The following is a 27,019-nucleotide window of genomic DNA, read 5'->3' as shown; positions in this document are numbered from 1 at the left end:
CAGGGCTATCTCCTCGCTCATGTCTAGGAAGAAGTGACTGCTGTTTTCCTTTCAAAAGACTAATTGGAGCATAATTTTTTGATATCTCTGGAGGTTAGGAATAGCAGGGAACCAGGGCAGGAATTACAGGTCATTGCGGAAGACTGTCTTCTATTATCTATGCTTATGTGGTGTTCATCTTTATTAGAACTGTGTTTACTGACATCACTACAGTTGCTTAATGCCATTCTATGATTACAAATCCCTTGATATACATTTTCTTTAAAACTCTAGCTGTTAAACATTGTTCAAATTATCTGCATTCTTTTTTCCTTAAAAAATAAAACAAGGTTTCACTACTAATGCTTGAAACAGGAAGCAAACATCCAAACAGCTAAAATATTAGAAGGAAAATTAAAAAATCCACAGAAGGTCATTAATTTAAAATGAAATGTCTTGATATTTCAGGATCTGATTCACTAGTTTTGTATTTTGCTTGGACTTAACACTGAAACAGAGAAAAGGCAGCAACCTAGTAGTCTGTATGCCTGGCAAAATCTAGGCCACCTAGCTATATATTATTTTTAAAGTCTTCTAAAAATGTTTTTAAAACAGCATAAAACACCCCAGGCTGTATTTTCATGCTTAGCTATCTATGCTTTCTGAGTAGTTGCACCCTTCAGTGTTATATTGAACAATAGCCTACATTCACCTTTCCTGAAAAATCTGCAGGAGCAGGCAAAGTACAGACATAACTCTCTGCAGTCATCCACAACATGATGTCAAATTTCCATTTTAACCTCATTTCAAATCTTAGCTAAAAGAATATCTCTTTTTCTTCTCCCTCTGGTTTAAACTGACTATTACCTAACTCTGGGAATAGAGCTTTTACAAAGGATGATATATACACGGGAACTCTGTGGTGTATCACTTAATATTTTGAATGATGAAAACTATTTAAAATAACATTCTTGGATCACTTGGATCATAACCATACTACCCTTTCCTTCCTTCTTACATTCTTCTACAAACAAAGCTTCCAAACCCAATTTATTCTCTTGCATGATAGAAAAATACAAGGAAATTAATTATTCTACCTATCTGTAATGGACTTTATGCTACAAATATCAATGATCAAAACTGGTTACTATTGCTTACCTTATAAAGTGATCAAACAACAATTTATTTTCAATGGCAAGCTCTCTCTTTAGTTTACTGATTTTAATCTGTTTCATGTACTGCTTTTGTTAGTTTTCAACCTGAGCTGTTCTTGTACAGGTGAACGTAACAGACATAGCTCATTTGGACATCTTCTCATCTGACCTTTCTTCCAATCAAATGAAATTGTCTCTCGGGATATTTTCTGTTTCAGTCAAATTAAAAGATGGGTTGATTATTTAAAAATCTGGATCACTTGAGAGAGAATATAAAAATACAGTACATTTGAAAAAAAGGTCAATCCCTGCTCTCGTCAAAGTCAAAAGTGAAATTCCAACTAGTATCACTAAGTATGCAACAGCATAATGCCTGTCAACTTGATTTCTCTGGGACTTACAGATAGGAAACAGTTTACTAATAGCTTCAAGAAACAATGCTGAATGAACTTATCACTGCAATAGAAGAAACTGTAAAAAAATAATAAATTTAAATAAAATATTGGATAATTGTTTCCTCCAGTCCTTGTTTAGCTCTCACAGACCAATAGTAGATAAAAAAATCAGGGTGTAAGCCCTTAAGAAACATTATTTTTCATGGATATTAACAAGGTAACTATGAATATACGTATTTCTGAGACACAAAGCACTTAAAATTAATGTTGTTCAAAAGGCTTGCCATTATCAGTGTTTGACTGCATTTCCGTTAGCAACAGAATTCATGACCCACTCCAGCAGCATGACAGTAGCCAAGTGCCTGTATGCATTGTGCTAAATGCTTCATAAATACAAAGAAAGACAATGTTTCTAATGTGCAGGTCCAAGGTACAGGCAAAATATATTTATTGATGTATCCAAAAGAAGCTGACAGTAAAAGTATTATAAGAGATGCAAGGAGACTCCATAGAAAATCCCATATGTAACAGTGGGATAGATGTCAATGAGTGGTAACGCGGGAGGACTTCTACTGTCTGTGTGTGTGCCAGTGAAATAGTATATTGAGAAAAAGTGTGGAGAAACCTTTTTAATGCCTTCGCTGTTTACTGCTATAAAGTATGTAACAGAGAAGACATATTTTATAACATACTGAAGCTAGTTCAAGAAATCAGTCACTAAACAACTAAATAAAAATTACCAAAAATTAATGAGATTCAATATCTCATGGTACCAAAGAAGAATATAATGGCAAATCCTTTAGACCAGTCCACTTAAGATGCTTGCTTATTCAATGGAGAGAATATTCTATTCATTTACCTATTCTATTAATTTACTTATTCTAAAGTAGAGATCTCAAGTATTTTAAAAAACTAACCTCAAAGTTCCACACTTTTCAACAGACAAACGTCACAGAACTAAAAAAAAATTGCTGGAAAAATTACATAGAAAGTTTTAAGAAGATAGTTTTCCATATTTCAATCTGAAAATGTTAACAGGATAAGAAGGACCATAATTTATATGTTATAAGTCATAATAACATATAGGTTATAAATTATACATCAGATACAACTTATATGCCAATATAGGATAAATCATTTAGAGATCTGGTATGAATGATAAAGAGCTAAATAGGAAAAAACAGAGAAACAAAGATTTTTCCAAAAAAATGTATCACGAACTGGTAGTTTCCAAAGGAACTAACAGGCCCAAATGACTCAAAGGACCTGTTGGCCCAACAGGTCCACAGGAAGTATTAGGTTTCTGAGAGAAACTGTTTCTGATCAAAACATTAAGTAGCCAGGAAAAATGCATTATCATGTATGCATCTAGGAGTACTAACATCTTGAGTTGTTGGAAAGAAATTCCTCCTAAAACAGCTATGATTTTGGTTTTTGTTGTGGTTTTTTTTTGCTTTAGAGGCTGTATCTAGATTTAAACCTTTGAAATATCTTTTACAAGGACCTTCAGGAAAAGTTTCTGGAACATTAATCATGGTTTTGGAGACAAAAGGTTGTCATGAATCAAAATCTGACTAACAGGCAGGAAACAAAGAGATAAAACAAACACCCTGTGACACTTTGCAAAAAAAGGCAGTAGTAAAGTACCTTGATGCTACTCTGTCTTAAGTCCCTTGCTATTTTAATACATTTACTTCAATTTTGGAAAGGAAGTGAGCTGTGGAATTGAACAATCCACATATGACAGAAAGTATCACAGGTTGATCAAATTCAGAAGAAAAGATAATGGATTCAGACCAAGTTGGATGAACAGGAAACAAGACGCAAGTGCAAATTCTGTAAAAATATTTGCAGTACAATGAACATTAAAGAAAAAATAACTGAACTAGAGTCTATGGTCTTAGTTATTCATACCATAACCTTCACTGCATACTTAAGAAGAAGGGCTACGCAAAGACTAATGCTTAATGCACATCTGTAATCAGCAAGATGAAAAGACAACAGGCAGTCTATAGGATGAAATGGATAATATTAAAAAGTAAGTATATAAACAGGTAGTGATACTTCATGGCAAAACCCAAAAGGTAATATTTGTGAAGTCATTTTAGAAGAATTCTTTGCACAGTTAAAAAGAGTTCACAGAAGAAAATAACAAGAAATTAGGGACAAGGAAAAACTAATCAGTTAAGAATGATGAGAGAGACTGACAAGACAATTCTCTTCTGAATGAGGTATTAAAGGGAAAGAGGCATAATGAAAGTATACAAAACAATGGTCACCTAGATGAAGTATAATAAGTTTTCCCTCCTTTATCCTATTCATTGAGAAAACGATATTAAACTTCAAGATGTTCCATGAAATTTGCAACTGTCCCATTTCAAAATAGTAAATGAAAGCACCGTGTTCTCATTGCCAAATGATTTAGGCTGTGCTAAGAATTCAGAAAGACTGCTGTGGTTTAAACCCAGCCAGCAACAAAGCACCACACAGCTGCTCGCTCACTCCTCCCTAGCCCCGGTGGGATGAGGAGAAAATATAAAGAAACTCTCATGGGTCGAGACAAGGACAGGGAGGGATCACTCACCACTTATGGACACGGGCGAAAGACAGGCTCAACTTGGGGAAGGAACAACATCCATTTAATTTGCCACCAATCAAACCAAAACAAGGACACTGAGATGTAAACCCCAACCCTCGAACACCTTCCCTCCACCCCTCCCTCCTGCCCGGCTCAGCCCCACTCCCGGTTCTCTCTCCCTCCTCAGGGAATGGGGGCTGGGGTCGGTTCCTCACCCCTTGTCTCTGCTGCTCCTTCCTCCTCAGGGGAGGAGGACTCCGCACTCGGGCCCTGCTCCCCCGTGGGGGGTCTCCCGTGGGAGACAGTCCTCCACCAACTTCTCCAACGTGAGTCTTTCCCACGGGCTGCAGTTCCTCACAAAATCCCCTGGCGTGGGTCCTTTCCACAGGCCGATCTTCAGTCCCAGCCTGCTCCAGCGCGGGCTTCCTCACAGAGTGGCGGCCATCTTGAGGGGGACAGCCTGCCGCCTCACCGCGGGCTGCGGGGGCATCCCCTCCTGCCTTCCTCCCTGACCTCGGTACCCACAGAGGGGTTCCTCTCCCGTTCCAATCCCCCACTCCCTGCAGGTTTCCCCTCTGAAATCTGCTCTCCCACCGGTGTTTCCACTGTCCCTGAGGGGCTCGGCCTGGGCCAGAGGCGGGTCCGGCTTGGAGCCGGGGCAGCTTCCAGCAGCTTCTCACAGGAGCCGGCCCTGAGGACCCTCACCCGCCACCAAAACCCCACCACACAAACCCAAAACAAAGACTCAAAGTGGAATTTCATCTTCATATGATGAAAATGTATATAAGTCATGCTAAAACTCTTCGTAGAATCTAAATTGTCAGGATTCACATCTCACACCAAGGTCATAATATCTAGGATTAGGAGGAGATCTTAGGGATCTTTATTTACTACACAGCTCCTGCATCTTCCTCCCAGGATTCTGCTCCTGATAACTGTCAGAAAAAGGCCACTAGAAAGAGAGGCTGTGATTTTGATTCATCACTTCAATATTACTATATAATGTCTTCTAAAAAAGGCTACTGAAGAGATGAACCAGACTGTGTTTGACAGCAACTAGTTAAACATTGTGTTAGCTTTGGTTTCTAATTTCAAGGGCTATCCAAATTTACAGTGACTGTTCCACAGTCAGAATCCAGAGTACTAAAACTTTCAAATAGAAATTTCCCCTCTTTGCATTCAGTCTTGCAGTGCTAGCCTAACTCTCCAAACTCCTCTTAAATTTTATTATTGGGGCTCATTTGGCAGGATATCAAGACAAATTAGTGAGTTCAAATTGTGGAGATCTGTTGAGAGCTTTTGATTTTAGGGCAGAACCAATTATTGCTGAGCATACTGCTCCAGCTCTGACAAGAGCGTGAAGTGGCTTGATTCATATTCACATTCATGCAGTGCTGATATATAAAAAGATAAGTTGTGGAGATTGTCTAGCAGAAACAGGGAGAAAGGACGTGCATGTCTCCCAGTTTTGTAAACTACTCATCAGATGAAGCAAATTCCTAGTGCGTGCACACATGAGCACAAGATTGTCCTTTTGTTTTTTTAGGCACATTGTTATATCAGTGCCTGAGACTTAGGGGTTCACAGGTCTCGTTTTCATTAAATCTGCCAGAGATGTACAGACCGCTAACACTTTTCATTGTACATGACTGTTAATACGAATAATTTATTATGTATGAAAATTGCTAATTATGCAATTAATTGATCATTTCCACTTCAGCCCTTTTGAAAATTATGCATAATACACCTGCTAAATTAAGGACTGATATGGAGATGGAGAAGGTGGAAGATAAAGCAGAAATAATTGTATTTTAAAATGGTAAAAATATATTCAAGTGATTGCATGGGTCTTTTAATTTCTTTTTATTTTATTAAGAATGTCTATCATACCATAATTATTGTGTTTCTTATATAGTGATTATTTTCTATACCATAGTGTATTACAACATTTGCCAGCATACTATAGGTAGTAACTGTAAACCACACGATTCATTTTAAAAATAAGAAGACCCATCGCTCCCCAAGTAACCCTATCAGTCAGATTTTTTATTAATTCAGGTAAGATCTATTTCAAATTGTTCTCCATTCTTTATGTATGAATACAGAATTTTGTAGAAAGACTCCATTCAATCAAAGTTCCTCAGGAAGGCATTTTCCCTAGTGTATTTGTCTTTTTGTTCCTCCTTGTCATTTATCCTGTATCTTATGTCTGGCATTCTAGAAGGCAAGTATTTTTTAGACCTTCTAAAACACCTCAGGCTGTGCCTACAGCTACAGATATGTAACCATATGGTTCCTTAATTACTTAAATCACTATGCAAGGCCTATGTGCTAACGTTCAAGATACATTTCACTCTGGTGTTAGCCCAAGGGGACCCATCTGATAGTTTGTAACCTCATGACTTCGGCATTGCTTGTTTTGCTTGCATACCATTTCCTCTGCAGCTCTCTTAAAATATAAGGGTAATTTCTCAGACAGATACCTACTGACTAAAAACTGTGGAGTCTTCTCGCTTGAAAACCTCACTGTATTGTTATTGCTTACTGTATATGTCTATCTTTCTTCCTTTTTGCAGTTTTGCAGATGATACAAAACTGGGAGAAGTAGCTGATCCACTGATGGTTGTGCTACCATTCAGAGGAACCTCAACAGGCTGGAGAAATGCGCCAAAAGGAACCTCATGAAGTTCAGCAGAGGGCAATACCAAGTCCTCCATCTGCAGAGGAATAACCTCTAGCACCAGCAAAGGCTGGGGACTGACCGGCTAGAAAGCAGCTCTGCAGAGAAGGACCTAGGGGTCCTGGTGGACAACTAGCTGAACGTGAGCCAGCAATGTGCCCGTGTGGCAAGGAAGGCCAACATCAGCCTGGGCTGCATTAGGAAGAACATTTCCAGCAACTCAAGGGAGGTAATCCTTATCCTCTGCTCAGCACTGGTAAGACACACCTGGAGTGCTGGGTCCAAGTGCAGAGCTCCCCAGTACAAGACATAGGCATACTGGAGTGAGTTCAAAGGAGGGCCAGGAAGATGACTAAGCAGTTGGAGCATTTGACATATGAGAGGCTGAGAGAGCTGGGACTGTACAGCCTGGAGAAGAGAAAGCTCAGCGCGATCTTACCCGCCTGTATGGATACATGGATCTACCTGAGTAAAAAGAACAGAGCCAGGCTCCTCTCAGTGGTGCCCACTGACAGGACAAGAGGCAATGGGCACAAACTGAAACACAGAAAATTCCATTTAAACATAAGAAAAAGCTTTTTTTACAGTGAGTGAGATCAAGCACTAGAGGAAGTTGCCCAAAGAGGCTGTGGAATCTCCACCATTGTGGATTTTCACAACTTGACTGGACACAGACTGGACATAGCCCTGAGCAACCTGCTCTAGCTGACCCTGCTCTTGGTCAGGTGTCTTCCTTGGGAGGTGTCTTCCAGACTCAACTACTATGTAATTTTGTAGTTCTGCTATACTACTTTTTAAAAAAATCATACCTAAAGGCAATTTACTTCTTTCTCTCTGCAACTAAAAGTTTCAAGTTTGGTAAATGCTTTCCATAAACTGCTGGATTTCTTTCATCTTGTCGCCGGAAATATGAGGGGAAAACAAATCACACAGCCACTTCCTAATGAAAAAATGGAAAGAACTTTACCTCCGGTAAAAGGACAAGAATATTCACTGCATTTCATTAAAAATAATAAAAACAAGCATTCCTACCCTATTTCAGTAAGATTGAAGATTATTAAAAACATTTTGACATTTATTTTCCTGATGCTGTGTGTCCACCACTTGCATGCTGGAAAACACTGTTTTCTGTAGTTGTCAAAGGGAATCCTTTATTTCATATTTGACAATGCCTATGAGCAGTCTGTGACTGAATAATCATAATCTTTGATTATGACCAATCTATGCAGTAAAATTCCTTCATCTCTACATACTTCATTCTCTCATCCTATTATCTCTTCTTGTCTGCTTTTCTCAAAAATACATTGCTGACAATAATTATGTTTATCCCCATGTTGGAACCATGTTCTCAAAGGTATCGAGTAGTGTATGACACTCCTGCTGACTGAAGGGATCACCATGCCAGGGATTATGGGAATGGACAAAATGAGGAAGGCTGTTTGCTAAGCTGGAATTTTTTTCTACAAGATCACAATATTGCAACAAAAGCAGTATCTTCCAGCTTTGTTGTGTGATATCACTGGGAGAAAATAAATGTATTACAGTAAGGTAGATTTTCAACACATTTTAAGTCTCCACAGAACAGATTTTGGAGTACTGATCTCCACAAGACCTGCACTAAAAGAATACAACTAAACTCTGTCCTTTTAACTAAAGTGTCTCCATTTCCCAATCAGTCTTCAATTCAGTAAGGGTGTTATGCATTAGTTTCAAAACTCTCTTCTCCAACTCAGTCTTTTCTGCTTGAAATCTTGTCCTCCTCTGGCTGTTGTCAAACTTGTCCGTCCCAAACTCAATCCAACTCCTCTAATTTTTTTTTTTTTAAACTAACTTTACTTTTCTACTTTTTCTGTAATGAACACACTGGACTCTGTTGCTGGTTCTCCCATCTTCTCTATATTCTATCTTTGTGTGATCCCACTCACTCCATCATATTTAGTTCCTATTTACAATTCCTGATGGCTCACAAACCACCTTTTTTTCCTTTCTATTCTGCTATTCAGCCATTATAGTAAAGTACTATGAACTGATATCCTTCCAAAGCTGTATCTCTGCCCAGTTCAAGAATGTATTTGCTAGTGTTAAAACTCCACAGAGCTCTGGCTGAGCATGTAGTCTGGTTGAGCTGTTGTATTTGATGAGTAAATCCCTTATATTACTGCCTACATTTGAATTTAGAATGACAGTCATGGGGTTTTGACGTTGGCCACAAAGTACATTACAGTTTTGGAGCAAAACCAAGGAGATGATAGTTTCTGACACAGTTTTTTAAGAATCATGAGAGAATGTTCACCTTTATATATGCCATTGTATCCTCCATGGACTTCTCCAGAACTGGAGATTTCTTCAACATGAGCCCCTTGGTCAGACGTAAAGTATACAAGAGTTTTATCACTCAGATTATATTTCTCCAGCACATCCAGAACCTGCCCTAAAAAAAAAAAAAAAAAAAAAAAAAAGAACAGCTTGAATGACTTCAAGTGGCTTCTTCATTAGTCTTGGCACATACAAATATTGTTGTCCTTTTGTCTTTTTAAGATCACTTTCCATACAAACATTATTATACATAGCAATTGGCACCAGGCAGCATACAGTAGGGGACGATTGCACAAGGCTTGTTGCAATCAGGACCATGGTTCAATTGCTGCAGGGTTTCTTGGAAGTATAAAATGAGAAGATTTGTGCACATCAGAGAAAAGGGCTCATCCACAGAGAGCCAGTGACCTTTGGAAGCAGTTGCTCTCAATCAAGGAAACCCCTCAGCAAGAAGATTCAAACCGCTGAGGATATCTGAAAGAGTCTCAGCATGAAGAATAGAGCTAACAGTTTGGGGGTAAAGCTTTGCTGCCTAGCAACCTATAGAGGCAGCATGGCAAAAATCTCAGTGTGAGTGTTAGAATAAGACATTCCAAGAAAAAAAAGGAAGTTAATGCATGGAGTGCCTCTGGAGACCACACGGTTTCATTATCAAACCTACTAATTAGTCCCTAACTTCTCATCAAATAAGAACAGACATCGACTAAACTCAAAATGTGCAAGGCAATAAACACACACGTGCGCATGTATTTAAAAGAGGCATCCACGTGGATATGCTCCGTAACTCTAAGGCATCATGGGCTCACATTTCATTTTCACAAAGGGCTCCTCACACTACCTTGGCACTGTGGAGAGCTTTGCACTGAACGTAAATTACATTCAAACCTCTTTAGACTGAATTCTTTAAAGAGGGTTTCTGTATGAATGAGAGTGAAGCCACTCTTTTTAACTTGCTCCAGCAAATTTTATACTGATTAGGAATCTAAAATTATTGGTCCTGGAAACCGACCAAAGTATAAGAATATACTTCTCTACATCAGCCTGCAAATGAGCTTTAACCTTGTCCTTTAGGGATCTCAGAGCATATAAAGATAATTCTGTCTTCACAACCATTTTATCTTTATTCTTTTTACTTAAACATCCAAGAATGGTCCAATTTGAATGTTAATTTTGATTTGCTCACCTGTCCAGTAAGAATTAATTCATCAGCTGATACCCAATTATTGTGTCAAAGAGGTTCAGATAAGAACTTTGAAATACAGAGCCTCCTTTAACGATTTTCAGATCATCGCTTCTGTTGCTATGCTCTGTTTCTGGATAAGGAGTAGTTACCTCACATTATTGCTACTATTTCTACTTGTCTTTTAATGTTACAGCATTTTAAAACTGCCTCGTTAAAAGGGTTGACTGTCTTCATTTCTCATCAGCTCAAATGACTGGGTCATGAATAAAGGCACATCAGCAGTTAAGTAAGTAATACCTGTTGGTCTTGTTTGTAAACTAGGAGCAAAGAAGAAATGTAAGAGTAGGAGAATTTGTTTATGTAAATTTTGAAACCTCGTGGGAGTTGAAATTTCCCAACAGAGCCGAGGAAAATCTGTTACAAAGGCTGACATTTTAAAGTTGGTGGGTTGAGGGAAAATCATGCAGATCCATCTGACAAGCCATTCGCTTGCTGCAGCAGGTGGACTTAGTGCCAGAAAAGAAAGAGGCAATTTCCCATTGGCTTCTGAGATTGTTTGGAGAGTGTACTTGCTAAGTAATTATAATATCCCTTGGAAAGGTGGCAATGATGATAAAAAAGTGGAGTATATAGATAGATTAGGACATTATGTGTGGGTATTCAGCCACATGACCTCCAGAGTTCCCTTCCAACCTATATCAACCTATGATTTTATGATTCTATGACAATAATAATAAATAGGATTGCATGAAGAAATATATGTGCAATGACATGCACAGATGCATTTTTTTTACCTACACTGTTTTCTTTGATGAAATTGGATTTTCAAATTCATCCTGTATATAAAACAAAATGAAAATAAAAAAAAGAATTGCACTCAGTACATTGCATTAAATGATGTCTGGTGATCAGAGACATCTGCTGTCGTTCAGTAATGGCCATTTTGATTTCCTAATTAATTTGGGAAAAAATAAGAAGCAATGAAAAATGTCTCACTATCACAAATAATTAAATAAAGCAGTCATCATTATGATTTTTTTTTTTTTTTTTGAAACAAGGTTGAGTAGCTTGACTTGGCCTGAAAAAATAAAAAAATCTGACACTCAAATGTTACCCATTTCAGAAAAAAACACCCCAATAAAATGCATAGAAAATCTCATCCAAAGCCTGTTGAACTCAGTGGTAAAACTTCCATTTCCTTCATTTGGATTTTGAGACACAAAGAGGACTGGCTACATTAGGGTTAATTAACAAATGCTAAAATGGCAATTTATTTTAGCAACAACATTTTTCAGTGCAGATGGACTAACAGTGGTAATTCAATAACACTATTGTCAGAAAATGGCAATCACAATGCACTCGCAGAAATGAAGCAGAACTTCCATTTCTATTTTCATCTTGAACACTGACACCTTCTAGAATGAAAACTATAAATAAGCAATAAAGTGTGTGCTACCAGGAGATAAGCCCCATTAAAGTGCATTTGAATGATGTGGCTACTGTTAACACAAGCAATACATTCACTTATTAGCATTTCTAAATGGTAACCAATACAGAAGAAAAATGCAAAGAATGTATTGTGGATCTCTATGAACAGATACCTTTCACATGCAGTATTTTATCAATTTTGGAAGCAAATACTACAAAGTGGGCAAAAACATCCTTTACTGTTTTCTTATAACAATTTAATTCCTTTTTTACTCTAACTCCTCCACTCTTATTATTCCTGTAGATTTCACAGAGACTTTAGAATTAAGTTAAAATTGATGTATAAATATTCCCAGGCAATGCCAGTTAATGAACAAGAAGGAGTTTCATCTAACCTTTTTTTGCTGCCTAATTGTGGAAGAGATGAATCACAACTGCAAAAAGGCTTTTTTTACCAGTTGACTAGAAAAGAGAAGACAGGCAACTAGCTCAGAACTAAATGCCTTCATATTAGACATCACGGACAGTAAGATCAATCCTACCCAAAGTGCTAGACGTGCAACTACATGAGCAACACACTTTAATGAGTGTGGTGAACAGATAAATGATGTCTGAGTAAGAGAAGATGGTAAAACTGTATTGCTTCACCAATAAAATATGATTGGAAGGGTATCATATGTCATATGCTCTTGAACTGCAAGAATAGGGCTTCACCTGGTTTAGTATCCCCTTTGAGTCCTATTGCCGGTTGCAGAAAGCAATACAAATTTTAAAAGACTTTTTGGATGTAAAGAGTTTACACAGAATACAAAAGTGTAGGATAAATGAGACAAAACACTGGGAAAACTGTAGGTCTGTTCAAGCAACAATAGCTGCTATCCCCAGTGTAGGAAATTATCAATAAAAATGGAAGGATTCTTTATTGAAAAGACTCACTTGAAAGCCATGTTGTAAGAAATTAACAGCTGCAACGATCCCTGTGGATGCTACTGTTTTCATTTTTTCTGCTTTGAACAGAACAGATTTGGAAAGACAACATTTCTGAACAACAAAATCAATCTAACACTGAAGGAACTGCATAATTTCTGAAGCTATTTAGCAACTAGAATTTCAGATCAAGTTTCTCCTACTATTGCCGTTCTAGGAATGTATAGTCCAATGTAGGTGGCTAACACTGTAGCAAAGGCATTAGATCATTGGACAGTTTTCTTTCATTTGTATTTTTTAAGATGCAAACCAGATTAAGGACAGCATTCAGATATTACTTGTTATAATAAGTATGTCAATGTTCCAAAATTTAAGTAAAGCTTCCTCCAAAATATACTGAGGACTGCTCTACATTCTGCTCTTTACTCTTGCTTCAAGTTTTAAATTATAAAGTGTTGTTCCACTCTTAAAATGAAAATGCCAATTTCAATGGAGCAATAGCTATGTGAAAGTGGTAAGGGCAATTGGCTCTGTTCTTTAGAAGGAAAGTGAGAGTGCCATGCCACTACTCAACTTCTCTAACACAGCATGAATGGTAGCTGAACCAGCCTCTCTAACGCTGACTGTAACTTCTGGAGTATATATAAAAAATGACTATTCATTTGAAAACAAGGTACAAACATTGAAAAACAATGATGTGTTTACAAATGTGTTAGTGATTTGGAAAATTGTTCAAAGGTTTAGTCAAGCAAGCATATGAACAAATGCATTCGATCCATAAATTAGCTTACTGTCATTTGAAGTCAATAGGACAGAAATGTTATTTGTATTAATTTGAAATAATTTAGAGTCTTGCAGAAATTATGAGTAAAAAGCTCTAGAATACAGAATACTTTTGTGTAATCTAGGCATTAGGACAAAATAGTCTCTACTTGTGAGGAAAGCTTTAGAGCAGTTTGCCAGATTTGAAGAAACAACAGGGTTCAGAAAGAGGGTTAAGGATCTGTCTCAGGACAAAACAGTTGACGATAAAGGGAATTCCTGTAAATATAATATAAATATTCTTTTCCCATTCCAGCAGACTTTCACATGCCTCTGATGTATCCAGAAAGTTACAGTAAGCTTGAGACAATTATTGGACAGAGTGATCTGGGAAGACCAGCCACCACACCTCTGCCTAGAAGAGGCAGTTTGGGTTTTGTTTGTTTGTTTGTTTGTTTTATTATTTGCTGTTTCAGAATTCCCTACTGATACTAATGTTTGTTTTTGAATAGCATCATTAACCAGAATCACAACTAACTTGTAGTCAGCTGAAGGGGTTCATCTCTGTGAGTGGCAAGCCAGGAGTGCTTTGAATACAGGCATAAACTCCTACAAATTAACCCTACATGCCTAAGTATCTGGAAGCCTGTATTTCTCCCAGAAAAGATATCGATGCCATCCAACTATATAGGCACTACATAGTAAACCTCTTGGGACCCTCTTCCTGCTACAGGAGTTAAATTAAGGTAATTCCACAGTTCATCTCTTCAGGGCTCAAAGGCTAAGATTTTCACCTCATGAGAACTTAATGTTGCAACTTTTACACCCCATCATTCACAAGCTAACAAACATTTTAATCTCTATGTTGGTTTTGTATGATGAAAAAAAGATACTTCACTCTTTAATGCACTGATCTGATGACAAAATCCACTGACTAAAACCTTTGTATAAAAACAAGCTTAGTAACTAAGACCAAGACATCCCTATCTTAATTTTAGCGTTTGTACAATTCAGGTTATAAATATGCAAATGTTTCTGTGGTATGCTCAGAGCCATCCAGTTTCCCCTTGATAAATATGTAAATCAGCTTGTCTCTGCAGTGGGGAAGTAATTATCACTTTCAGACCTAGTCATTGAGCACAACACTTGAGGTAAAGATGGAAAATAATAAAACCATTGACAGCAATACAAGAAGTAGTTGCACATATGGTGAACAGTACATAAACTCCACATGCAACTTGTTTAACATTCAGAGATAGAACACAACCACTGGAAAGTGGAAATTCTGGGATGAAGCAATAGGTTGATATTGCAGCACATTATCTAGCCAGTCAACAGAACATATACACCCAAGACGATGGGTGATTCTGCACAGGGGAAGCATTAGCATTTGAACCTCAAAGGTGAGAATGAATACTAGCTAGTATAACTGTTTGACTAGCCCAGAAGATAAATGCGTAACTAATTATAAAATGTACAATAATTCCTGCAGGAAGAAAGTGGAGTGTAGATTCAGCGCAAAGTCTTGAATCAGTCGTACTGTGCTACCATTATTTTTCAAGTTACGCTACGGAAACAGCCCACACACTGAAGTTTTCTCTACAGTACAAAGCTGGAATCTCAAATGTGCCAAGTTCCTCCTACGATAGGTTAGTGGGATCTTCAATGTCAACAGGACATTCTGCCAAAAAAGTAGCATCTGGTTCTGAAAAAGCACATCTATATTAGTGTTTTAATTCAGATCAGGAGTGCATATTTACAGTAAATCCAATCGCGGACAGTTGATATATTTCTATTTGCATAGCAAAGCCCTCTTGGATTTCATGACCTGGAATCCTTTCAAATTAAACTAAACTCAAGGATGGACTCTGGGGATGCACCTAAGGCACTCGTGGGTCTCCTGTCTCTGGTGGTGTGCTGACAGCCTCTCCCCAGCTTGGAAGATAGTTCAGACCCGCCGCTGTCGGCAGTTCAAAACACGGTAGGATTGACAAGTCCGACACTGAAACTCTGGTGCTTGCACAATCAAGCTCCTCCACCTGTGCATATTGTAGATACGCAGAGGGTGGGATTTACACACAGTGTACACATCTATAGCTGACATAGTTACTATAAACATTTTTTAAAGTCAGTGAAGCAAAAGAAGCATTTCCATGCGCAGCTCACCTATCTTAAGATGAATGAATTTGGCCCCCAAAATTCTGAATTCTTTTCACAGTGAGGTAAGGTGAGGCAATTGAGCCAGATTTAACTACCTCCAACTACCATTCAACTCAGTAGTTGTTAGGTCCAGACAGTCTGTAGAACATCAAACACTCTTCTGTTGGATTCCCCTAGACTCAAGGTGAGACAAGTAAAATAAGCGTAAGCGCTGGGAGAAGGGCAGTCTTTAAAAAAAACAAAGCAACTTTGGTGTGGGGTCAGCTAAGCTATCAGTGTGAATTTGCTTTCTGTTTGGATTTGGATTGCCATGTAATTGTAAACTTTTATTTGGCTTGTGATTGTTTATACAGTCTTATAATGTGTCTTTCAGACCCTCAGGATAAATTTTCAGCATAGTGCACAGCAGATTAGGTATGCACTGCTTAACAGCTACAAATAAATCAACCTAAAATTTTAAACTAAATTTTGACTTATAATTAAGTATAAGTTTTTCCTAGAGATGAGTACCACATCTCTTATTTTTCTTATTCATATAGGGTTCAAATTATTTTGTAAACATGAAAGTTGGAATGATACTTCAGATATATCTAAATACATGTGAATAATAAAGCCCAGACTTAAGAGGGGGTCATGAAAGTTGTGAAGACCTGTAAGTATAGCTGCAATATAGACAATGCAGGATGGAAAGGTTTTCGTATTTACATCAATACTACAACACTAATGATGGATCATTAAAGTCAAAAGTATAACTATTCGGTGGCTATCGCCTTATTAGTATTTAAATTAGCTAATAAATGTATTGCTTGAAATTCACTTTTAGACCTTACATCTGTTGAACATAAGGCTATGTATTTCTAATGTAAATCTTAATTTTTAGCCTGCTTAAAATGCTAAAATATGAGAGATGGTCATGCAATTTTAGGCGGGTCCATTGAATCTGCATTTTGCATGACAGCTGTGATAACTTTTTGGGTAAATTTGCATCTTCATTCTGCACACATCTGAGAATAAGATGCCATTTCACACATACAACTAAGATGCATAATGCAAAAGACACTTTCTAGTTTCCCACTTTGAGGTCTCCCATGTCTTCCTTCAAATTTTGGAAAGGATTTTTTTAGGTAGGACCTAGGCAAACTGTGATGACAACCAAAGGATGCTATTCATTTTTGAATTAGAATGTCAGGTGAAGTTAAGGCTTCAGCTATTTGATAATTCCAATATATGCTGATGGTGATTGATTCAGTAATTGTGGAGTGATAAAAGAAATTCTTCTCTATATCTTCAAAGGTTTAAACATTTATTAACATCAGACTCAGTTTTAAACTGAATATGTATATGCTCTTAGATCCAAATGCATAATACCAACATTTTGCCAGATTAAAATATGAAGAATTACAAAGAATTTAAAACAGGGCAAGTAATTTAACCCCACATTTTAATCCTCTGCACTTTTCTGAAAATTTCAAAGTATTTGTCAGTGTGTTTGTTTCATTTTTATAACTGTCATTAAATAAAATTGGAACTGTGATAAAATTGGATGACATTAGAGCCTATGCATTTCTTGTCTTTCAACAGCCAAACTTTTTAATCTTTGCTGAATTTCGGAGTGGGTTTTAAACAGTTGCAATAATCATATACCATGAAGTTAAGAGGAATTTTATCAAGATCAAATTAATATTCCTCATGAAATCTTAATTATTTTCATTTCCCGGTTTTCTGATTTTAATTGTGCAAATCTAATCTTATATGAAAGTAGCTGTGTATTAACTCACCCACAAAACACAAGATTTTTTTTTCCCCTTGACATGACCATCACCATCCACACTTGCTAACTCACCTACTTCTCTAATTGCTTTTGCGCAACTCAGTGGCTTTTGTGCCTTAGTACTACTAGACACTTGAAGCCTAATGTGCAATCACCATCTCCAAACCATGCTAGCTGTGAATGAATCTCTGTATAGACACTGTTAATACCAATAAGAAAGCAAGCCTGACTGTGAAAATTGTCCTCAAGGGATTTTTCCACTAATTAATGTAAACTCCAATTTTTCTTCTCTGGATGACATCCTGAACTTAGTAAAAAAACAACAAATAAATTGAAGGCCAGAAATCTTTCTTTATGAGTCAGCTTTTTTTCCAAATTATTCTTCTTATTTTCTTTTTTTTTTTTTTTTTTTTTTTTTTTTTTCTGGTATATGTGTGTGTTCAATATGACAGTATCTATGCTGATTTAAACTCCAGAGGATCCTTTCACAAGGGAAGGCAAATAATTTTTCAGGTCATCCTCATTGATCATAGATGACTAGCTCAGAAGATTGCTCACTAGCTTATGAAATGGGACTTTGATTCCTTAATTCATCTAAGTGCTCTTGAAAAAGTATTCCCAGCCTATTTGGAAAGAGCTTTTGTAGAAGCTTCAGAGTAATATTCAGTAGCACAGCAGATGTCTGCAAGAAAAAAAAAAAAAAATCTGCCTTTTTCTGGTCTGAGGCCTGGAAAGAGAAATACGTCACTCTCATTTTAAACTGCTTTGAAAATACTTGAGGTCTCTGCTTAGACCAAGATGTATTTGATGCCCCCAAGACATGGTGGGGGTGTAAGATCACGGAGGGCCCTGAGATCATCAGGCCCATTTCTTTGCCTTTTCTCTACCTAATTCTTACTCGTGAATAAAGCAAATATGTGACATGAAATTACTAATATAGTTATTAATCTGAGTTTACAAAGGTTCAACAATATGAATGCTATGTGTCATTTGGTTTGTCATGGGAAGTTACAAAAATGGACCTATAAGACTTGCTTGTGTGAAGGCAAGACAGATTCCTGGAAGGGCTCTGCTTTGCATACAAGGATCACAGCAAGATGTGGGGTTTAGGATAAATCTGAAGGCTCAATTTGAGATGAGAAAGGATCACTCACATACCACCACCGCAGATCAACTGAAATATTAACAAAGATACAAGGAATAAATTAATCTAACTGTAAATAGATAGTATCTGGGGAAGAGAGGAGTTACTGCCACGGTGAACTCCCCAAAGCACAGATGGCAAATAACCCGTGAAAAGCCCCAACCAGCACATTTTTTACTTATGGGAATAGCACGATTCCTATGGATAGAGATGTAGGTACAGGGTTAGTCCCTCCCTATTAATGTATTTTTTTAAAGGACTAGTTCTTTCTGAACCTATAACATCAAATCTAAGGAAGTCGTATATAGATGGACACCCTTGAACAGGAAAGGTTTGAAATCTCCGCTTTTCACATGAATAGTTCTGTAATGGAGTGGTGCTTCAGGATCACATACAGCGAGAAGGAATTACACAATGGCAAACAGATTTCTGCTCTTCAAGGTGCTGGAAAAGCATGGCTAGCTATACTCAGCAACTGACCGTATTGTTATCAAAATTCAACAATTAAATGCGACAACAGTAGGATAGAGCATTTGCATGTTTCCTGATAGTGTATTTATTATACCAGTGCCTCCTATTTAAAACAATTATTTCCTACTCTCTTACTGTGTATTCCTAAATTTAATATAGAACAAGGGAAGTAATTAAATGTCACAACAGAAAATCACTTTACATTCTGAGACAGAAATGTGATATTATTCTCTAGTATTTTTTGCCAAGAAAGTCCTCAAAGCTCTCTTTAACTTGGCCATCTACTTTTTATGAGCAGCACCTGGGGGTTATTGCAACAATTGGTTAACAAACTACAGCAGAATCACCCAAAAGTTGAAATGTAAGTGGACTGAGAAATTTGGGATGTGGAGCTTGACCACCTCAGCTTTAAATTGGCAAGAGTATTTAGTATATGGCCTGTAGAAATGTTTTAGGGATTTTTTTAAGGACGACTGTCAATTTTGTGCCTTATTAAGATAATACTGGTAAAAAAGCCATCATAGCAGCACTTTGCCCATAACAACATGCTAAGATGTTCAAACTTTGTCCTGTAGGATGTACTGTGGTAGATACAATGGAATTTACATTATGTTTCACTCTGTCCTGAATCATATCCTTTTATGTTGTTGGAATCTTCGGCCCCAGTCAGGACTTCATGAGACAGATGGAGAATTGCAGCCCACTTTCAGCTGCATTGACATCATCCTTACCTTTGGCTTTGGTTTTCCCTCTACCTTCCTGTTAACGGGAATTTGACACTTGTATGGTGTTGCTCCCTGCCTGCGAGCTTCTGGCAGCCACCTCTGCTTTCCTCTTCTGCTTTGCCAGCTATCGCTAGCCACGCACTTAGCACTGTCCTGCACATATTAGAAAGGTGGACCATTTGTCTACTATCTTTCTGACATTACGGTTAAACTTTGAAACTAAGTGTACACTTTTTTTTTCCCCTTTTTATTAAAAATAAATCAACCGAAAAACCCAGATTGTTTGGAAGGTTGTGGTGCCATTATTTTAAAGAATCACAGCCTTTTCAAACAGCACCCATAGTTGTTGACTTCAAGTCAGCCCAGTTCCACTGACTTCAGTGCAGTTACATGAACCTATGCAAACAGAAGACGTATCCCAGCATGGTTAAAAAGAACAGATATTTATCAGGGTACTTATCATCTTGCTTAGTCGAGTGACTGCTTTCTTTTTTTCCAACTCAGTCCCTAAAAAAATGCCTCTTTTTAAAAAACAAAAGTAGTTTGAAGGACCTGGCTATCTGCCAACTACAAACAAGTCTATATTGCTACATTAAGGTCCTGATCTTAATTTAATCTCATTCTCTTTGGATTTAGGAAGGTATCTTCTTCAACTCTTCGGGAAGAACAACTAATACATGAGTTTCATGGAACTGAGAAATGTTTATATAGAAAAGGAAAGTTTAAGTAAAAAAGTTCTGTTAGCTCATCTAAAAAGAGACACCTTCGAAAAGAAGGTGTAATATTAAAGTATGTCAAATTGATATCACCCTTTTTCTCTCAATTGTATGACACTTTTGTTCCTCCTTCTTAAAAACTAGTCTTTCCAGAACTGCTTAAATAATGATGTTCCAATAAGCTGTTATCAATAGGGACTGATCATTGTAGGAGATGCCAAGTAGTGAAAAGCAGCCAAGTGGAGGGAAAAAAATACAGTGTGATCTCCTGTGACAATCCATTGGGAAGAACTAGCAAAGAATAACAGCAAAGAAAGAAAAAGAATAAATTATCTGCTTGTGGCATATGAGGAGCTGACAAGAAAAGAAGGCGAGATTCGACTCTTAGAGGAAAGTGCACCTCCCTCACATCAGGAAGGCAAAGATTTATTTATAGGAAGATAAAACTAGTATTGCAGCTATGGAAACACATTAAAGTTATCCTGACTACTTAGTTCGATGGGACTGTTGATATCAATATGGGAGAGAGGAACCTGGTGCTAAGGCTCTCATTTTGGACCACTGCATCATGACCATATTTCTGTATGTACACTACTGGGTGGGCCAAGATCTCTTTTGACAAGTAGCGAAAGAAAAGAATCTACCAAAAGGGAAAGAAGCCTCATGTTCAGAGATGGTAACAGACCTACCACAGACATTTTGCTAAAATCCATTTCCTCGCTGCCACTGAAGCAGCTCAATTATGTATGAAAGAGTTTTATAAACAGAACAGGCCTGTTTTCAAACATCGGTTATCAAAGCTGCTGATATTCTCAAGGTACTCTATTTTACTTCTTTATCCCTTGTTTCTGTTTTAAAGACAATGCTATTTACTATTTAACACCCATAGCAAACTTTTGAATACATTCATTAAAGGTTTCTTATTGACCCAAGTTGTCAGCAAGAAATTGAATCACTGACTTCCTTAGCTGACAAAAGAAATTCTAACTTCAGATTTACAAACGTCAGAGCTAAGGAGTACCAGAATTTTACAAAATGATCATCTGAAAAAATGTAATGACAATGGCTCTTTTATACTTTTTGACATTAGACATTATTAAATGTTTCTGCAAGTTGCAGTATAATGTGGTGATTTTACAAAGATCATAGAACCACAGAATTACAGAATGGTTTGAGTTGGAAGGGACCTTCAAAGATCATCTAGTGCAATGAGCAGGGACATCTTTCACTAGACCAGGTTGCTTTAAGCCCCATCCAACCTGACCTTGAACACTGCCAATGATGGGGCAGCCACAACTTCGCTGGGCAACCTGCTCCAGTGTCTCACCACCCTCATTGTAAACAATTTCTTCTTTATGTCAAATCTAAATGTACCCCCTCTAGCTGTTTAAAACCATTGCCCCTTGCCCTGTCACTACAGGCCCTGGTAAAAAGTCTCTCTCCGTCTTTCTTATAAGCCCCCTTAATATATTGAAAGGCTGCAATAAGTCCCCCTGGAGCCTTCTCTTGCCCAGGATGAACAATCCCAGCTGCCTCAGCCTGTCTTCAGAGGAGAGGTGTTCTGTCCCCCTGACCATTTTCGTGCCCCTCCTCTGGACCTGCTCCAACAGGTCCATGTCTTTCCTGTGCTGAGGACCCCAGAGCTGGACGCAGAACTGCAGGTGGGCTCTCACCAGAGCAGAGCAGAGGGGGAGAATCCCCTCCCTCGACCTGCTGGCCGTGCTGCTTTTGATACAGCCCAGGGTATGACTGGCTTTCTGGGCTGCAAGTGCACATTGCTGGCTCATGTCCATTTTTCATTCACCAAATTGAACAGATAAATTGTATCTCTTCGAATTGTAAAGAAAAAAACGTATTCATTTATCACTTACTTAATGTGTGCTTTGCTGTTCTGTGGTGCCAAAATCAACTGTACTCTGGGTTAGAAGCACTCTGATACCTTTCACACAGCCATATACTATACACATGCCTATACTCTTCACACTGCCAAAAATAGTATCTTCCATGACTTTGCTAGAAATGCTGAGACATCCTGAGCTACTCATTTATTTCAAACATCTGGCATTAAGTTTTCTTTGGGTTTGCAGGAAGACAAAATTCATACTGCTTTTCTGGGTCAGGCCATTCTCTTCTTTAAGATTAAAGCACATTTACATTTGTGTTATTTCTTGTTTGCCTGCTTTGTTTTTTAAATTCTAGTCTGATTCAGAAGTGGAAGTAAAATCAATTTCTAACCCACAAATATCTCATCCACTGAAATACAAGAGCCTGAAGAGCCTAAATCCTTTATCCTCATCACACAGAAATGGCAGCAGTACTTTAAAACCATGCAAACTGTCCTACCTAAGAGTCAAATTAATCACACATAATTTTATGGAAACTAAGTGTGGCATTATAGGTGAGTCCATCTAGTAGTTTGCTAAAAGGGCGCTTGCTGAAAAAAGAAGATGCTTCTCCTCTTTCTGCTTTCCCTGGAGGCTGGTTAGGGAGAAGGAGGGAAGGGAGGGAAGGATGTTCTGCCTCCCCTCCTGCGGTGGCAGCACGCTGCAAGATCCACTGAAGGTGTGGAAAGTACCTTCGTGCTGGTCTGAGGTAGGGATTTGATTATTCTGGAGTCTCTCTTTCATCATTTCAAGCAAGCACGTCAGCCCTTAGGGGTCAGGTGTTCCTTTGGATGTTGAGATAGGTTACTACTATAACATAAAATCTGTTGGGTGTTCTCAGGGTTACTACAATGTGTTCTTTGTGAGGAAATGCTATAGAGAAACTTCCATGGGTGGATAGGAAGAGGGAATGATTTAAAAAGAGAAGTGTGTATACAAATACAAGAACTAAGCCAAAAGAAAGACAAAACAAAAATAAAGCATTCAAAATAGTAAAAAATACCCTGAGTACACTAAATGAAATATGCAAAAACACCTCCAAACAGTAACATGAAAAAAAACCCCAAACAACATGTAGGAAAGCGTAATAAAGATTCAGTATCAGTTTTTCTTAAACAGCACCCTAAATCGAAACATAAATGCCTTATGTTACAATCAAGTAGCGAGGGAAAATGCTGGAGAAGAGCAAAGGTATTACTTTACCAGCCTGTCTTTCACTAGGCACAGCATCATCACTCTAGTGCTTTCTCTAACCTTAAAAAATTCATTATTTATGTCATTATTATATTTCATTATTATATAGAAAGTGATAAAAAGCTATCTGCAATGCAAAATACACAACTGGTTTCTAGAAGAATCACAATCTTTGGTAGTATTACCAGCCTGCCTATTATATAGTGTGGTTGTTTTAGCAGTCAAATGCACCATTGAAGAAAACGCAGCCTTCGTCAATAAAAAGGCAGGTCTACCAACCTCATCAATAAGAGCTTATTACCACCTGGAATTGGAGTTTTGTGATTCAGCAGTGTGAAATTTCTGCATGGCAATTCACTAATAGGAACCAGCCTGCCAATGAACAGTAGTTTACAACGCAGAATCGATTTTGCCATAAGCTTTATTGTATGATTACTGTTTTCACTGAGAATTAGTTCCCCTCTTTTTTAACAGTATGGTCTCAAAATAATTAACATACATTTCAAAAGAAGCATGAAAAGGTTTCATGTCTCTCTCCGAGAAACTGAAGGGATGATTTTAAAAGAACCTCTACGATTCTCAGTATCATCACTGAAACTGAAATGCACATGGTCAGTTTTAGGTTTTTTCTACAGCTAAATGAGATGCAGCCAGCTATGAATAAATGGTAAAAGGCTGTAAGACATTTCCACAATCATCACAGAAACTGTTCATATCATTATAGTTTATACATTGGTGAAGATATTTAATTATCCTTAAAAAATACCACTTAATCCCCAAGACCGGAAGAAAATCTGAGTTCCTGAGTCCAGGTGCACATTCTAACCACTTCCCACCTCCAACATGGATCAAGACCTGAAAGAATAAATGGCTTGCTTCCCCCCCTTCCCCATTCCCATACCAGCTGAATTAAAGTCCTAATGCTTTCCTATAGATCCAGAGCTGGATTAGTGGGTGACTGGCACCAAAGCTGTACCTCAGAAGGTAAATCTGAACATCATCTCTGTGACTCACTTTTTCTTCTGGGAAGCAGATTAATGAGATTCCCCTATCTTACAAAGACTTTGTGAAAATGCTTGTTTGCGAATCTGTTATATACTCCAGTGAAGTAATGCCACAAAAAATGATGAGAGATGTCACAGAAATCTGGCTTCAAAACGGGAACTTCAATAGTGTGTGTTAAATAAAACATGAGAATTCATATTTAACAATGAGGAATACACCTACTGTTGAGTAGCTGCTCATTAAGAAGGCACTTTGTGATGAGGAGACGGGGTTCCAATGGGAAAAGAAATGGCATGTAAACTTACGTTTCAAAACTGTACCATAAGACACAAGCATAGGAAGATTGATTTTTCCTGTCTTTGAGTACTTGACTTCATAGCCTCACAATGTTCACTTGTGCCTTCTTACGTGTTCGTAGGAATTCATGGACTCTATCAGTTATATTAAGGTACTGGGTAATTCACCACAAAACTATCTGAAGGGACAAGGAAGGGGTATGGGTCAAGTCCTGGTTTCCGCTGGGATAGAGTCAATTTTCTTTCTAGTAGCTGGTACAGTGTTATGTTTTGGGTTCAGTATGAGAAGAATGTTGATAACACACTGATGTTTTCAGTTGTTGCTAAGCAGAGTTTAGACTAAGTCAAGGATTTTTCAGCTTCTCCTGCCCAGCCAGCAAGAAGGCTGGAGGGGCACAAGGAGTTGGGAGGGGACACAGCCAGGACAGCTGACCCAAACTGGCCAAAGGGGTATTCCAGACCATGGGACATCATGTCCAGTATATAAACTGGAGGGAATTGGCCTGGGGGGGGGATCGCTGCTCGGGAACTGACTGGGCATCGGTCAGCGAGTGGTGAGCAATTGCATTGTGCATGACTTGTTTTGTATATTCCAATTCTTTTATTATTATTGTCATTTTATTATTGTTATTATTACCATTATTTTCTTCTTTTCTGTTCTATTAAACTGCACTTATCTCAAGCCATGAGTTTTACTTTTTTTATTCCCCTCGATTCTCTCCCCCATCCCACTGGGTGGGAAGGAGTGAGTGAGTGGCTGCGTGGTGCTGAGTTACCGGCTGGGGTTAAACCACGACAGGTGGGAAGTTGTAAATGCCCAGATTAAAAATGCTTAACATCTTTAGTTTCTCTGCTCCTCTGTTTCACATTTAGACTTCTTTCATAGAGATACAACTTCTGCCAGCAACATCCTTCACCTCCTAGCTCAGTTGCATCCTTTCTTAAAACCATGATTACAAGCTCTAGAAATACTAGACAGATACCGCTTTCAGTGTCCAAGTGCTGAAGAAAAAGGATGGCAAAATCATGTTCATAAGTCAGTGCTGAAGGTTTCAGGTTCACAACAGGGACACTTTTGCCAAAGCAAGCAAAGTCTGCTCTCCTGATCCCTTGTTCCAGGCAACTGACTTACTGTATTCCTGTAGAGTTTCTTTGGGACAAGGCAAATGAAATTTCTCTTAGCTTTACAGTATCTGTACCAAAAAGGTTGCTATGCAGAGGCACTCCGCCAGCAAAATCTTTAGTATCTTCCTTTAAACTGTTTTCCCAGTCTGTATTTTGGAGACTGTCTACAATTTGGATAAAGTTAGCCCCATTCAGTTTCATTGTTGCAACTTTGATCCAAGGATATATAGAAATCACTGTATTCCTGCAGGTCAATTTTGGCTTAAATCTTTACTGTGTTCTTAATCCCACTGATAATGACTTTCCCCACCCCCCTCAAGCAAAGAGCAAAATCTAACCATACCATTTATATGTGAAATTAAACTTTAGGGGCAAAAGTTAGACAAAAGGTTGGTAGTATATTTCATTAGAGAACTTCCTATCCTCACTGCTTGGAGAGTCGTTGGGATTCTCGTATCCCTAGCTTATCTAAAACAAGCTTTGACCTTTCTCCTACTAATGGAAATTAGCTTGTCTCAAGAGCAATGCTAATCTTTTCACTGATTAGAGCATTTTGATCACAATGTTAAATGTCATTTCACTGGTTTTGTATTAGACCCAATTTTCAGAGGTTTATAACTAATAGAAAGCCTTTAAAATTTTGAAAGTTATATTACATTTTTGTAAAGTAAAATGCACAATGCACTAACACATTCTGTGCTGACCATTTAACTCCTGCAATATCGGACGCAAATGAAATCTGTTCAGCAGCTGGCAGCAAATTTTGAACAACCCAGCACTACTACCACAAGCTGCATTACACTGAAGTTTTCCATCATGGAATGTGCATTACTAAGACATTATTTAAACTTGACTGATTAAAAAAATGCTATAGGAATGGCTGCTTAAGATGTGCTTTGTAATCCTGTAAATAATGTTCTAAGAAAGAGCTTTGCTGTGTACAAAGATGTAATATAGAAAAAGGAAACTGTACTTAAGGAGGATTAGGTAGCTCAGGAGGCTTATCATAGTGGAAATGGGAGTCTTCCATCACTTAGTCACCTCTTAAATTCAGTCCTGTTCAGTAGTGACTGAAAGTCATTGCTGCTTAGTGACATATGAAATGAGTTTGGGTTTTAGCCCAGATC

The 27,019-nt window shown here is 37.9% G+C and overlaps 1 protein-coding gene across 7 annotated transcripts in view; it reads right to left on the bottom strand.

Moving 5' to 3' along the window:
• STS (steroid sulfatase) overlaps positions 1-27,019 on the bottom strand; it is a 300,091-nt gene that overhangs the window by 220,931 nt on the left and 52,141 nt on the right. For all 7 annotated transcript variants that reach the window (XR_007510235.1, XM_049834687.1, XM_049834686.1 and 4 more), the window contains one exon: positions 9,080-9,217. Coding sequence is in view for 6 of the 7 variants with exons in the window: in XM_049834687.1 (XP_049690644.1) it covers positions 9,080-9,217 (138 nt within the window). In the remaining variant the exon portion in view is untranslated. The remainder of the gene's footprint in view (positions 1-9,079; positions 9,218-27,019) is intronic.

Source organism: Accipiter gentilis, chromosome 31, assembly GCF_929443795.1.
Source record: "Accipiter gentilis chromosome 31, bAccGen1.1, whole genome shotgun sequence".
In the NCBI taxonomy this organism is placed as follows: Eukaryota; Metazoa; Chordata; class Aves; order Accipitriformes; family Accipitridae; genus Astur; species Astur gentilis.
The sequence above is the reverse complement of the archived record's forward strand: the minus strand, read 5'-3'. Positions and strand labels throughout refer to the sequence as shown.